Source organism: Dioscorea cayenensis, chromosome 8 (genome assembly GCF_009730915.1).
Source record: "Dioscorea cayenensis subsp. rotundata cultivar TDr96_F1 chromosome 8, TDr96_F1_v2_PseudoChromosome.rev07_lg8_w22 25.fasta, whole genome shotgun sequence".
Lineage (NCBI taxonomy): Eukaryota > Viridiplantae > Streptophyta > Magnoliopsida > Dioscoreales > Dioscoreaceae > Dioscorea > Dioscorea cayenensis.
In genome coordinates this window covers 9,511,281-9,527,411 of record NC_052478.1, presented here as the reverse complement: position 1 = coordinate 9,527,411, position 16,131 = coordinate 9,511,281, and the positions used below count along the sequence as shown (strand labels likewise).

At 29.8% G+C, this 16,131-nt stretch overlaps 2 protein-coding genes across 2 annotated transcripts; one reads left to right on the top strand and one right to left on the bottom strand.

The window, feature by feature from the left end:
• Positions 1 to 543: 543 nt before the first annotated feature.
• On the top strand, positions 544 to 1,847 carry LOC120267259. Its single transcript, XM_039274940.1, has 4 exons — positions 544 to 1,026; positions 1,161 to 1,266; positions 1,318 to 1,386; positions 1,480 to 1,847. Exons 1-4 carry the CDS (start codon positions 544 to 546, stop codon positions 1,845 to 1,847), a joined length of 1,026 nt encoding a protein of 341 aa, XP_039130874.1.
• An 11,388-nt stretch (positions 1,848 to 13,235) lies between these two features.
• On the bottom strand, positions 13,236 to 14,672 carry LOC120267731 (tetraketide alpha-pyrone reductase 1-like). Its single transcript, XM_039275409.1, is given in 7 exon segments — positions 13,236 to 13,323; positions 13,414 to 13,493; positions 13,495 to 13,607; positions 13,705 to 13,867; positions 13,959 to 14,147; positions 14,220 to 14,392; positions 14,474 to 14,672. Coding segments are annotated over 7 exon segments (858 nt in total). The 5' UTR covers positions 14,601 to 14,672; the 3' UTR covers positions 13,236 to 13,310.
• Positions 14,673 to 16,131: the final 1,459 nt, after the last annotated feature.

Here is a 16,131-nt window from a genome sequence, read left to right as displayed (position 1 = left end):
GTTATGTATAATCTTGCTATAGAATTAGCCAAAAATATAATATTTAGATTACCTAACTCAAGAAAGTAAGAAGAAAATTGAAGTGCAAAATAAATACAACATCTAATACTACGGTAATAGATTCTCTTACACAATAATACACGAAAAATTCAATTAATATTAAAACTTAGTGAATTAAAGGGTGCAATATGAAGTAGTATTTAAATGCCTATATGCATAATAGATATGAGAAAATAAGTATTAATAAAGATGCAAACATATTTTATAGCCACATAATTACATGATTAACTAGTGTGCTTCTATTAAGCACAGTCTATTTCTTGAACCCTCTATATATCAACATGACAATATTTGATTTCATCAAAACATGACATTTATATGCTATATATATATATATATATATATATATATATATATATATATATTATTTTATTTTTTTGTTTATTTGAGATTATGTTGTACGCTTTGAATTTAGCAATCTTTTTAAAGGCTTTGATTATGTCATACATTTTTATAGGTATAAATTTTATTATAGTTGCTGAAATGGATGAAATTTTAGAAGAACAACATGCAACACTCTTGGTTGCTTATACTGTTGCTCTCCATCTCAATAACCTACTGGTTGTCACTGCTTCAATGTTGGAATTCTACCGCTTAAGATTGAAAAATAGAAAGCAAAAGAGAATGATAAGTTATACTTATGAAAGACATCTCATTAGGCAAGTAAATTTTAGAAGAATGGTGTTTGATTCAGATTTGACATGTATGGAGAACATTAGGATGAATATAGCAGCCTTTTACAAATTATGTGATATGTCTGAAAGTATTGGTAGGCTTGCCCCAATGAAAAATATGAACATTAAAGAAATGGTTGCCTTGTTTCTCTACATCATTTCTCATCATGCTAAGAATAGAATTGTGAAAAGAGAATTTGTAAGGAGTGGAGAGACAATAAGTAGACAGTTTGGTCTTATCTTACTCTCTATATTGAGGTTACATGAAGATCTATTTAAGAAGCCAGATCTTGTACCTCTGAATTCTACAGACTTTTGATGGAAATGGTTTAAGGTAAAAGAAATTTATATAAATGTCTTTAATTTAACATTTATTCATTAGAACTATTTGATATACTAATTAATGTGTTTTATGTTAAACTTTAGAATTATTTAGGTGCCTTAGATGGGACATACATTAAAGTCAATGTCCCGGAAGTGGGAAAACCTAGATACATGACAAGAAAAGGAGAAATTGCCACTAATGTTCTTGGTGTGTGTTCATAAGATTTGCAATTTATATACATATTGCCTGGTTGGGAAGGCTTTGCAGCAGATTCTAGGGTATTGACAAATGCAATTTCTAGGCCAAATGGATTAAAAGTTCCTCAAGGTAATAATATCAAATGTTCTTAAATTAGTAAAGCCTTAGTATAATATTTATCAATCTAATTTAAAAAAACTTAAAAGGACTTTCTGTTTTTAGGTTTTTACTATCTCTGTGATGCTGGTTATACGAATGAAGAGAGATTCTTAGTTCCATATAGAGGCCAACGTTACCATTTAAATGAGTGGAGACAAAACAATCTCTCTCGATCACAAGAAGAATTATTTAACTACAAACACTCAAGTGCGCGCAATGTCATTGAAATATGTTTTGGACTTTTGAAAATGAGATGGGGAATACTTAGGGACAGGTCTTGGTATCCCGTTAAAACACATTGGCGAATTATAAGTGCATGTGCACTACTACACAATCATATTAGGAGGGAGATGGCTCTTGATCCACTGGAGGCAGAATTGGATGAGTCATATATGGATTCTCACCCTATGTCTGATGCACAAAGTATCTAGTACATTGAGACCTCCAATGCGTGGTCAACTTTTAGAGACAACTTGGATCAATAAATGTGGAATGAATGGCAAGCTTCTAGGAATCAAGCAACTGGAGATTAATTTTTTTTGTTTTTGGTTTTCACTTTTCAGTGGCAATTATTAGCCCATGTTTAATGTCTTTTTCGACAATTTATGTTATTTTTTATAATGGAAAAACAAACTCTCTTATGACAATTAGACTCTCTCTTCTTATGCTAATATACTCTCATTTTGGATATATATATCTATTAAATTGTTTATAATATGAGATCCTCTACTTCCTAGCCTTGGCAAAAACAATATTTACTTTTAAGTTTGATGTTAGATGGAGAATTTAACAAATCCAATAGGTGCAAGCACTAACAAGAGGAACAACCATCAATGGACTCCAGTTGAGGATAAAGTTTTGGTTGAATGTTGCTTAGAGCTTGTGAACCAAGGTTGGAGAGCAGATAATGGCTTCAAGACAGGGTATTTAACTCAACTACAAAAATGGATGGTTGAAAAGATACCTAATTGCAAAATTATGGGTGATCCTCATATTAAATCTAGGATGAGGACAATTAAAGCACAATTTAGAGAACTTAAAGAGATGCGGGGTCAGTCTAGGTTTGGATGGGATGAAGCTAATCAATGTGTTACTTGTGATGATGATGTGTGGTTTTCATGGCTTAAGGTAGTATGAAATAGTCCTACCCTAATTATTTTATAAAATTATGTTTTTATGTACAATGTTACTGATAACAATTTATATATGCAGAGTCATAAAGATGCCTCGGGTCTTAGAAAGAAGGCATTTCCTTATTTTAATGAGCTAGCAATCATATTTGGAAAAGACTAAGCGACTAGAGATGGAGCCGAATTTGTAGGTGAATCAGTTGAAGCTATAGAAAGAGAGAATTCAACATTTGCTGCAGCTAAAGCAGCTTCTGAAGCTCATAAATCAATGACCAATACGGTCCAAAATAACTATTTTGGTGTAGATGTTGAGTTGGAAGATATGAATAAATGTGCCTTTATATCTGAAAATGCATGCAATGATCCCTTGTCTGGTTCTTATAAAAAGAGGAAGGTGCCACTGCAAATGCAAGGTGAGTCGAGTGTGCCTTCCAAGAAAGGAAAGAAAAAGGGATTGGCCAAGGATCAAGTTGATGATACATTCTCCAAGCATATGGAAAGATTTTATGATATTTGTGATGGAACAAAGCAAGAGATAGGTAAAGTGGCAACCTATTTCCAACATTTGATTGCAAATGTGGAAAAAAGAACACTTCTTTATGAGAGCATAATAAAACTCAATGGTTTTACTGAAGAAGAAGCAGTTCGTGCGATTGGCATAATTTCTGCTAACAAAGACAAGATTGAATCATCCTTTTTATTTTCAGATGACAAAGCCAAGTTGATTTATGTGAAGAGTGTACTCAATGGAGTTATATAGTAGTTCATTTAGCCTTTACTTTTTTGTTTGTAGTATGTGCAAGTTTCATTTTGTGGAACTTTGCAAACTGAACTGTTTCCAATTTGTTGTACTTTTGATTTTGGATTATGATTTTTAACAATACAATGAACTACTTGTTGTGTGAATATTGTTTATTTAAGATGTGACAGTATTGTTTTTACAACATGTATTTAAGGTATGGTTTTATTTACTTCTTTATTATTAAAGGGTAAAATTGAGAATAGACATAACTTTGCATGGGAAGGTTATTCATACCAAACAAAGGAATTCATTTTGCATGTATTTCAATTGCAATTTTCAAGGATCATACCAAACACGTTTTGTTACTTTGCAGGGAAAGTAAATGCAGGGAAATACTTTGCATGGAAAGTGTTTCCATGCAAAGTACCAAACGGGCTCTAAGTTGACTTTACTATTATTATTAAGGCATGATTAAGGCATGATTTAAGCACAAAAGAGAATCAAATTTGGTATAATTGTAATGCTTGCATATCAATTAATAAATACAAAATTAAATGCATAACAAACTTATTTACTATTATTATTATTATTATTATTATTATTATTATTATTGTGAATTTAATCTAACAGTAAATTATTCCATGCATGAATTAGCTAGAATAATTATTTTATATTATCTCAAATAACATCTTCACTTCACTTGCTTAGTAAAGAAATAAAATTAATACGTTGTTCTTAATTTTATAGTATGAAAATACACTACAAATGAGAATTGAGACACAAGAAAAAGACTTACACACAATGCTAAAAAAAATGCTGAAAAATCTCAACATTTCTTGAGAGTATAAACCAAGTGGGTGAATCCAAAATTAATGAATTACAAAAAAAAAATCCATAAATAGTGTCAAAGGTGCTCACAACTCAACATTCCTATCATAAATGTAAAAAAAAAAATGTTGTAATTTATTCATATATGGATAAATCTTTACAAAATATATGATTTTTACATATTTTTTTTTCGAGCTTGCTATAATATCTTCTTAACCATAAAATTATCAACAAATAGAATATTTATTACATTTTTAGAACTATCAATTTTTTAATGAAAAATTAGTTAATTTGTTAAAAATTTAAAAATTATTAATAAATAAAATAACATCAAAAGTAAAACAATTTGCATATACAATTGAAACCAAATTTGTTTGATATATAAAAGCCTGTAGTGTAAGCATGGCCTCTTCACTAGTTAGTTCATTTTTATGTTATAATTTTTATTTTATTTATAATTTTTTTTTAAATGACTTATTTACATATTTAAAAAAATTGTATTTAACCATAAATTTAAAAACTAATCATTTGATTACCCAAACATACTCCAATCAAATTCTTGATCTAGCCATGCAAACTCACCGAAACTTGATCCATAGGGGTTTCATGTGATTACAAATGAGGCCATAAGTCCTAGGCTACCCACTACTCGTCGCCGATAGATCACTTAATTGCCCGATCATGCCTTACTTAAACTCTTGATCTTGCCATGTAAACTCAGAGAAACTTGACCCTTGTGATTTTCATGTGATGCCAAGTGAGGCCGCAGGGTCCAAGGCAGAGATATCACCATAACTAAGGCGGCCCATCCGACACCAGTGCTTCGGCTTCGATTAAACTCTTGATCCGTTGTGCAAACTCAGTGACACATGACCCATTGGATCTCAAGTTACCTTCTTTTTTTTAAAAAAAAGAATTATTATAAGTTGGAAATAAAATTAAAAAAAATTTAAAATATAAAAAATACTTTCTATTTTAATAATAATATATTTAAAAAAAATGTTTTTTAAAATTAACAAGTTAAAAAAACAATCATAATTTTTTAAAGAAATTAAGTTAAAAAACGGAAAAAAGGACTATTTTAATAATTATAAAAAAAGGAAAGATGAAAATGAAAAAAATGCCATGTTCTCTTAGTTAATAAGAAAGGACAATTTTACTTAAATATCTTATGGTTTGCATCTTTATAAATTCAAGACTTGTGGTTGAATTGTAAAATTTTAATACCCTATACTCTATACTATTTTTAAAAAAATTGATAAAACACTTATCTCCTTTCATTCTTACTGACATGGCATAAAAATATATATGAATTTATTTTTCTGCCTTTATTTACATTACTAAAACATGTACTATTAACAACTATTCATGTCTATTTGTATAGTATTTAAAAACCATCAAATTATAATTGGGGGTAAACATGAATGGTTCTTACTTAGTACATAATTTAGTAAAGTAAATAACAACAAAAAAATAAATTCATGTTTAAATTAAAGGAGTTAAGGATTTTGGTAGTTTTTTGAAAACGCTTTAGACTATAGTGTACTAAAGTGTTACTACTTAAATCACAAATCCGAATTAAGAAATAGACAAACCACATAGTAATTTAGCAAAATTTTTCTTTACAAAAATATTCATGTGTTGATTGGATATGTATACAAGGGCCTAGCGCCATTTTGGTAGTTTTTTTTCTTTCTTAAATATAGAGCAATGTTAGCCAAAAAAACCCCCAATTAATTTTGTTTGACGGTAAATTGCCACCGCTTGCCCCATGTGAATTGATTGTGTGTTTTTGCCTCGGGTTTATTGTGGGGATGGATGACCAGCGGCTCATGTTACACGATAGGGATAGGGATAGGGGATTTATTGGGATTTTTTTTTTAATAGCATGTGTGGGGCCCGTGGGGGAATATGACTATATGACCGTTGTTGACTTGATTTATTAAGTAGGTGGCTTAATTATTTGATTAATATTTTTACCGTTTTTCATATGTATATATATATATATGCAAAAATTATGCTCTTTTAAATAATAATATTAACAATATATTCTTTAAAAATAAACAGATTTTAAAGATAATAAATTTTTAAAAAATAACAATAAATTTTTAAAAGAAAATTGAGTGAAAAAATTAAAAATAAGGCACTTTAATAATTTGAAAAGAAAAAAGAACCAAAATGAAAAATGCCATAGTTTTTTTTATTTTTATTTTTATTTTTATTTTTATTTTTTTTTAATGCCTAATCAGTATCCAGTCAACACCTGGATGTTGATTTATGATGCGATGGCCTTGGTCATTCTTAGAAGCGATCAAACAATGTGGCCGAGGGGCGGGTCCATGGCTCGCTAAAACCCGCCATTTGGCGAGGGCGGGCGAGGCCCGCCATTTTGGCGGGCGTCAAAAATGGCAACCCAACCCGACCCGTTTTTGGGTTATGGGTTAGGGCGGGCCGGCCACTAAAAATTAAAATAATTAATTTATTTTATTTTTTTATAAATGTTTTTAATATATGAAACATTCATTATAAATTCATAAAAAAACTAAATTAAAAATTAAAACATACAATAATTAACAAAATAAAAACATCCATTATAATATTCAAAACCCTAACAAAAATCAACAATAATTACAAAAATCTCTAAATAAAAAAATATCTATTACAAATTTACAATCAACAAAAATAAAAAAAAACAACAAAGACAAGATAAAAACATCTATTATAATTATAACATTCATCCATTACAATCAACAAAAATTTAGCAAAAAATTAATAAAGACAAAAATAAAAACATCCATTACTAATCACAATATTCATCAAAATCAATAGTCATTAAAATATGTTGTTATCTCCATATTTCTTTTTAAAAACATAATTAAATGCATATTAAACTTCATTAACCATCACATCACATCAACAAAATTAAACATGCATATTTCTTTTAAAACATAATTAAATGCAATTTAAATCCTTAACAATATTTTATATATTATGTCAATATCAATATATATATATATATTATATAAATTATAGGTGGGCATGGCTGACCCGCCCTCAACCCATGGCCCGCCCCTGCCCAACTCATGGCCCGCGGGTTGGTCCCATTTAGCCCGCCTCAGGACGGGCTTATAAATGACTAACCCGACCCGCCCAATTTTATTGGCAGGGGCGGGCCTGACGGGCCAAACCCGAATTGACAGCTCTAATTCTGGAGCCTTTTTTTTTTAAAATAATGCGTTTTTTTTATTTAATTACGAAAATAGGTATATTTTAAATTATTTACGAATGTAGGTAAAATGGTAAGATTGGTACCAGCTTTAATGTTTGGGGGTAGATAACTGTATGCTTCATACCGGTTTTAATGTATGGGGGTAGAAAACGGTATGATTCATACCGTTTTCAATGTTTCAATATTTTTTTAAAAAAAAAATTAAAGTGGAAAACGGGATTTATCATACCGTTTTCATTGTTTTTTTTATTTATTTTTTTAATTTTATAAAATTTATCAATTTTAACTCTTTATTTTTTAAATACATTTCTGTTTTAAATTTCTTAATTTTTTTGCACTTTAACCCCACATTTCTTTTATAATTAATTCAATAATTTATAAAATGGTTTTTTAAACCAATTTTTTTAAGAAAAATTATTTAAAATTATTTTATTAATATTTTGATTATTATTAGAGTGATTATCGTTGAAGTAGGAATTATTGAAAATTATTTTTATTATTATTTTTATTATTGTTGTTATTATTACTATTATAATTGGGAGAATTATTTTCAATTATTTTGTTGAAGAAGGAATTATTTCAAATTATTTTGTTGATGATTTCATTATTATTGTTAGTGTGGGAATTATTGAGGTAGGAATTATTTAAAATTATTATTAAAGTGGTAATTATTTTAAATTATTTTATTAATATTTTGATTATTATTAGAGTGACAATTATTGAAGTAGGAATTATTGAGAATTTTTTTTTATTATTAGCAAATTATTTTTTATTATTGTTGTTGTTGTTGTTGTTGTTATTATTACTATTATTATTGGGAAAATTATTCTCAATTATTTCAAATTATTTTATTAATAATTTGATTATTATTGTTAGTGTCGGAATTATTTAGGTAGGAATTATTTAAAATTATTATTAAAGTCGTAATTATTTTATTAATATTTTGATTATTATTAGAGTGATAATTATTGAAGTAGGAATTATTGATAATTATTTTTATTATTAGTAGTAAATTATTACTATTATAGGGAGAATTATTTGCAATTATTTTGTTGATGATTTCATTATAATTAAGAAAAAAATTATTTCAAATTATTTTGTTAATATTTTAATATTATTTGGGAATTATTATGGCAGGAACTATTTTAAATAATTGTTAGAGTAGAAATTATTTAAATTATTATTATTAATAGTTTTATTATTATTATTATTATTATTATTATTATTATTATTATTATTATTATTATTATTATTATTATTTCTTCAACTATAAATATGACTCCTAATCCAATACCCTCATCAAGCCATTTTTCTTTTCATTGTCACCAAATCTCCTTTTTCTCTTATTTTCTCTTTTCTTCTTCAATTTGAGTTTATTTTTCTAAATGGCATTAGTACGAAATCAAAATGAACATATATCATCAATTTTATTTGAGAAAGTAAGTTTAATGCTTAGATTTTATGTGGCCGTGTTTTATTTGTTGTTTATTATTTATTATTTATTTTAAATTAATTATTTAAAAGTTTTTTTATAGCCTGATCAAGTTCTAAGGTGTAGACATATTTCTATTGCTGAACTACCGACTCAAATCATGGATATTTTAAGAGAAGCCGGGTTTTCACATGCAGCTCAAGTTCAACATTTTCAAATTGATTCTGGTCTTATCAGTGCATTAGTGGAGAGATGGCGGCCAGAAACACACACATTCCACTTGACTTGTGGTGAAGCAACAATTACATTAGAGGATGTGGCATTGTTACTTGGGTTACCTATTAATGGCAATGAAGTTATTGGACCAACATCCGGCATTGGGATTGATCTATGTGAGGAGTTGCTCGGTGTTATCCCGCCTCCTGAACAAAGAAAAGGCCAAACAATAACCCTAACTTGGCTTGAAGAAACATTTGGTATGTTACTGCATGATGCAAGTGCACAACAGATTGAGTATTGTGCACGTGCATATATACTAAAGCTCATTCGATGTGTCTTGATGCCAAATATGTCCCAAAATAGGGTTCATTTGAAATGGTTACCACTTTTACGTGATTTCATTATTATTTATAAAAGTGTATTATTATTATTATTATTATTATTATTTGTAATATTTTATTTTTTTATTTTTGGGACACTTACTTTTTCGTTATCATTTTCGGACATTTACTTTTTCATTTTCATTAAAATTTTAATTATTAATTATGTTGATTTTATTTTATTTTTTAAGTTTTATTTGGGATACCTACTTTTTCATTATTAATTTTTTATTTTTAAAGATTTTATTAGTGACTTCAGTCTTATTATTATTATTATTATTATTATTATTATTATTATTATTATTATCAATACAATTATAAGATGAAAAACAGTTACATATCATTTATCAATAGAAAAAAAAACAGTTACATATATTGTAAAATATTACAACAACTATACTATTTTTGCAATATCAAGACCGACTACTGGGACTAGGTACATTAGGACAATTCCTACGGCTATGTCCTTCATTATGGCATAAACCACAACGCTTTGGTTGACCACCTTCACGTATATCCATTTCGTTACGAATCCTTGTGGATTTGGGGCGTCCTTTCAAAGGTCTTCTCATCAGAAGGTTAGGGCATAGACGTGGACCATTATAAGGGTTCCAATATCCTTTATTTGATATTACTTGAAACTCTTTGTGATATACATTAAAAATTGTCTCAAGCTTGTACACATCATCAACGTATTCCTGCCAATGTAGATGAATGGAAGCGCATGTGGCAATAACATGGCGACAAGGAAAATGAAGCGTTTGAAACTCACCACAATCGCACCATTGTGCCCTCATATCAATGCGGTAACTACCAGCAACACCTCCATATTGTGGTGGGGCCATTTTGTCTACCATAAAAGAAGTTTCTTCATGATCAAATTGACGAACATAAATGCTACTTGCTGATTGTTGATTTTCTTGAATTATCTTTGTTAGTGACTCTGAAAATATTTGACCAGATGCGATTTGAACTTGTGCAATTAAACCTTTCCTTACGAACAACTCAGCCAAACGAAAATATGTTGATTTAACTAAAGCTGTTATAGGAAGATTCCTTGTTCCTTTCAATACTGAATTAACACATTCAGCAAGATTGGTAGTCATATGGCCATACCTTCGACCTTCAGTATCAAAGGCTTGAGCCCACTTTTCTCGTGGTATATTGTCTAACCACCTCGCCGCTTCTATGTCATATTCTCGCACCAGATCATACCAGTAGTTAAAATCATGAGTAGTTTTTAAGTAACCTGAATTAAACACCATAAAAATTGTAAGACAACACTAAAAATAAAAAGCAATATATGGTTAAAAGTAGTAAATAGATGGTTTATAATTTACCAGCATTTAAAACTGCCCGTTGTATTTCTTTATTTTTGAAGCGACACAAGAAGTTTGCGGATATATGCCTAATGCAATAAACATGGTAGGCATGTGGAGGATGCATCGATCGACCAATTGCTCGGAATGCTCCTTTGATGGCCTCGTGACTATCAGAGATGAAACAGATTCGTTCTTGTGGTGTCACATTCACTCGCAAATGCTCTAAGAAGAATTTCCAAGCGTCTAGAGTCTCTCTTTCTACAATAGCAAAAGCAATAGGAAGGATGTTTTTGTTGCCATTCTGAGCGACTGCCATCAACAAAGTTCCTTTATATTTTCCATAAAGATGTGTGCCATCTATCTGCACTACTGGCTTACAATATTTGAAAGCCTCCACACATGAAGGGAAACTCCAAAAAAGTCTGTGAAAAACATGACTATCACGTACCATGTGGTTCCCGTTATACGCTGGTTGAGTTTGGAGATCAATTATTGTCCCAGGGAAAAATTGCTCCAAAGCCGATAACCATCTTGGTAATTCATTATATGACTCCTCCCAGTTCCCAAATGCTGCTTCAACTGCTTTTTGCTTGGCAATCCATACCTTTCTATATGTTAGAGTATACCCATATCGATTTTTGATCTCTGCTATTAAAATAGATACATTGATGCTCAGCTTCTCTTTAACTAAAGCCTGTATGTGTTGACAAATCATATTGGAATCAAGCTTGGAATGGTCTTGGGAGATCATTGCCGACGCACAAGTATGAGGACCATTATATTTTGTAACATGGCAAATCTGCTTCTTCTTGTTAAATGATACACGAACCCTCCAACTACATCAGTCACCATATAGGTTGCATCTTCCTACATAACGAGTTGGATTAGACTCGATCATAATGTAATCCACTGACTTCTACAAGCAGTGATTCTTAATCACAATGACAGCATCATCTTTGGTGTTGAATTGCATGCCTACATACAATTCTCTGTCTGTTACTGCCCCTCCACATCTGTGGGTGTTAAAGAAAGGATGGCCTGAGAATTTTGGGGCTGACATTGCTTCCAAATCTAATGCCCTCATATGAGTTGGATAGACTCTCAAGTTGATGAGGGTATTGGATTAGATGAACATATTTATAGTTGGAGAAATAATAATAATAATTTAAATAATAAATAAAAATAATTTCAATAATTTCCACTTTAACAATTATTTTGAATAATTCATGCCTTAATAATTCCCAAATAATAATCAAATTATTAATAAAATAATTACGAATAATTCTCCCTATAATAATAATAATAATAATAATAATAATAATAATAATAATAATTTATCAATAATAATAAAAATAATTTTCAATAATTCAAATTATTAATAAAATAATTAAGAATAATTCCTTCTTTAATAATAATGAAATCATCAACAAAATAATTTGAAATAATTCCTTCTTCAACAAAATAATTGAAAATAATTCTCCCAATTATAATAGTAATAATAACAACAATAATAAAAATAATAATAAAAATAATTTTCAATAATTCCTACTTCAATGATTATCACTCTAATAATAATCAAAATATTAATAAAATAATTTTAAATAATTTTTCTTAAAAAAATTGGTTTTAAAAAACCATTTTATAAATTATTGAATTAATTATAAAAGAAATGTGGGTTAAAATGCAAAAAATTAATAAATTTAAAACAAAAATGTATTTAAAAAAAAATAAAGAGTTAAAATTGATAAATTTTATAAAATTAAAAAATAATAATAAAAAACAGTGAAAACGGGATCATTAGCACTGAAAACGGGATGATAAATCCCGTTTTCCATTTTAATTTTTTTTAAAAAAATATTGAAACATTGAAAACGGTATGGTTCATACCATTTTCTACCCAAATACATTAAAACCGGTATGAAGTATACCGATTTCTACCCCCAAACATTAAAACCGGTACCAATCTTACCGTTTTACCTACATTTGTAAATAATTTAAAATATACCTATTTTCGTAATTAAATAAAAAAAAACGCATTATTTTAAAAAAAGAAAGGCTCATTCTGGTCTGGGTCATTTAGTTAATTAAAATAGATTGTGGGGCTATCATGGCAAATAGCCCTAATTAATAATATAATATAATATATATTTACTTATAAACCCTATGAACTAAATAAATCATTTTTTTTATCCAGTGTCCTTTAGGTTTTAGTGGCTGCTTGAAATTGTTTTATATTAAATTTTTTTTTAAATTAATTATTAAATATATGTTAAATTGTGGTTCGCCCACCTTATTACTCTCCCCATTTCATAGTACTTGTCATATTTAAAAAAAATTGCCTTTTCAAATTATTTGTCACCTTTAAGAATTTTATAAATATTAATTATTTGTTTTTTTTTTAAATTTTGCTGCTCTTCTTATTTAGAGAGATGTCTATCCATTAATAAGAGTCATATAATTTCAATTAAAATAAAAATATCTTGTCATAAACTTTTTTAGATTTAAAATTTTTTAATAATAATGTGTAAAGCTTATATATAACATTAGCATTAAACAGAAGAAGTAATATTGACTTCAAAGCAATGTGAAGGTCACTAGTATAAATAAATATACTAGTCTTCAAACCTGCAAAACCAAAACAAATACCTTACTAAGAGTATGCTTACTTAAATAATATAACTATATAAATTGGCCATGTAATATTACAGAGAGTACCTCTTTGGGATGGGCAGCCATGTATATCTTTCAGAAAGTTGAGCAACTAACTCATGGTTATCCAGTACAATTGAGCTACAAAAGATACCTCCCTTCGGCACTGGTGTCCTCGAATACTAAAATATGGCAACGGGCAACATTGTCGATGTGGACGTAACCCATTCTCCCATACAATGAGAACCTCTCTGCTTCTCCTGCAAGCATTGATCATATTTTTATTCATTCATTCAATTTAATTAGAAATGTTTTTGATTTATAGTAAAAAAAAATTGAGAGGAGTTCTTACTATACCTTTTAGAAGACCAAGAACATCTGAAGCAGTTAAGCACAAGTCATGAGGCAAACAAGGTCCAATCACAAATGAAGGGATGACAACCACAAGGTCTATCTTGTTTTCCTTTGCAAATTCCCATGCTGCCTTTTCTGATTGCATTTTCGCTAATGCATACCAGAACTATGCAGCAATAAGCAGTTAATTAGGAGTTAGCCCAATCCTGTCTTCAGATATTTTAACTGCTAATTAGTTATCTGTTGATCATGTTCACCTGAAGTGTTTCACATAATTCAACATCGCTCCATGATGACTCATCCAAAGGTACATTTGGATCAACGTTTGAAATCACTCTGATCGTTGATGAAGAAGATGTAAAAACAACTCTCTTCAGACTTGTGTCCTTCTTGCGTGATCCCAATACATTCAATGTGCCACTAATTGCAGGATCTAGGATTTCTAACTGTACAGAAATTAAAAAGTTATTACCGTCCTTTCATGCATTCATGCATTCATTAAGTTTGCTACTTCTTGCCTTTGGATCGGATATAGGCCCTTGAACAACAGGACATGCAGTGTGAAATACACCTTCACAACCCATGACTGCACTGTCAAAGCTTCCCTCTATTGTGAGCTCAGCCTTCACTAGTTGTAGTCTCGCCTTTGCCCCTTCTAATCCCCAGAGATGCAACACTTTCTTGGTATTTTCTAAGAAATCAATAAACCATCTCATAGTTATTACCTTTTGCATGGTTAGTAAGGAAAATTAAAGGATATTAATAACTGTACCTGGGTCTCTCACAGTGCCTATCACATGACATCCTGATTCCAAAAGTCTTTTGACAAGCCAAGAAGCTACAAATCCTGATGCACCTGTCACACAAACCTTTCCATTCATGCTAGAATTCAGATCCATTTTAGATATTAGATATGGAACTTGAGTTTAATTTCTATGTATATATATGAACATGTTCATTAGCCTAGCAGTAAGGATTGGAATAGGTAGGTCATCCCATGTTTGTGATTGTAAATGTAGTTAGTGTAGATAGATCATCTGTTTAGTTGCAAAGTAGTATTGGACTTGTTGAGATACTACAACCACTTATACTTGCAATTCGCATTAATGAGTTATCAAAGAATGAAAGTATTCAGTTAAATTTTTTTCTTTTTTGAGGAAAAGCCAGCATTCAGCTGCAAAGTGGATGTGAACTTGTTGGCACTACTGTAAGTAACTGACAGAATTCTAGGAGCCAGAGCCAGAACAACAACTAACAGATCAAAAGCAAATCAGAAATGTGAATGCTCTTTCACCTATCAAATCAGAATTCATTTCTACTTTCCATGATGTAGCAATAAAGCATAAAGAGAAATGCTAGAATGGCTATGGATCATTTAAAACAAATGGCTAGAATACCTTTCTTATTCTAATTTTCATGTATATATCATTGCAACTTTCTAAAATAAGTTCGAGTCGTTGAAACAAGAGTGGAGTTGTTGAAACAATAATGAAGCCTTATGGAGTTTATTTTATCCTGCTATCCAAAGCATGAATTTCTTCATAGCTTTGGTTAGCATGCCACCTTGCCAAACCATGACATCTTCCTTTGGAAATTATATCATGGCTTTGTTAAGCAACCATGGAATTGGATTTGTACATAACTGGTGATAATTATTAAGTTTAGGTATATTTGTCCAACTCCATAACTAAAGGTTAGTAGGAGTTACCGAATTAGTGATAATTGAACCCCTTCAATTCTAGAGTGGCAAACGTGAATTGGGAATTTAATTATGATGTTCAATTATTTTAGCACAGTTTTTTTTTATAAATATTTGGATTTTTTTTAGCCTATACGTTTTATTATTTATTGTAGTTTTAAACATAATCCATTAATATTTAATCAAGTTATGGATATTATCTACTTTTGTTGTGAAAAACCCTTGTCACTCTCCTATTGCAATATCTAGTTTTAAATTAATTTAAGAGAATTTCAATATCTATTTACAAATATTTAGAATTTCAAGAATTATTCAAAAGTTTTTATGGTGATATGCTAAATTTTAGAATTTATTTGTTCTCTCCCATCTACAAAAGTTTTCTAGTGAGTACCTAAGTTTGGCCCTATATCAGTTTGAGCATTAACTTTCAATTTGTAACAAAATGAGCACAAAGTTTTAATTTCATTTCTCCAGTTGGGTAATTGGGGATTTCCGGTCAATTTTTGGTGATGTGGATGCCGAAAAGCTTTCATTGATGCCCTGGGTCCACATCACCAGGGCTACAGTATTCAGGAGAGAGGAAAAAAAAAAGATGGTGGGAGTGAAGCTGACGTGTACGTCCTAAGTGGACCAAAAAAACCCACATTGGTTAAGTGGCTTAGTTGGTGAGTTGGTGACGTGAACCCAGGTCATTCACGCAAGCTTTCTAGTGTCTACATCACCAAAAATCC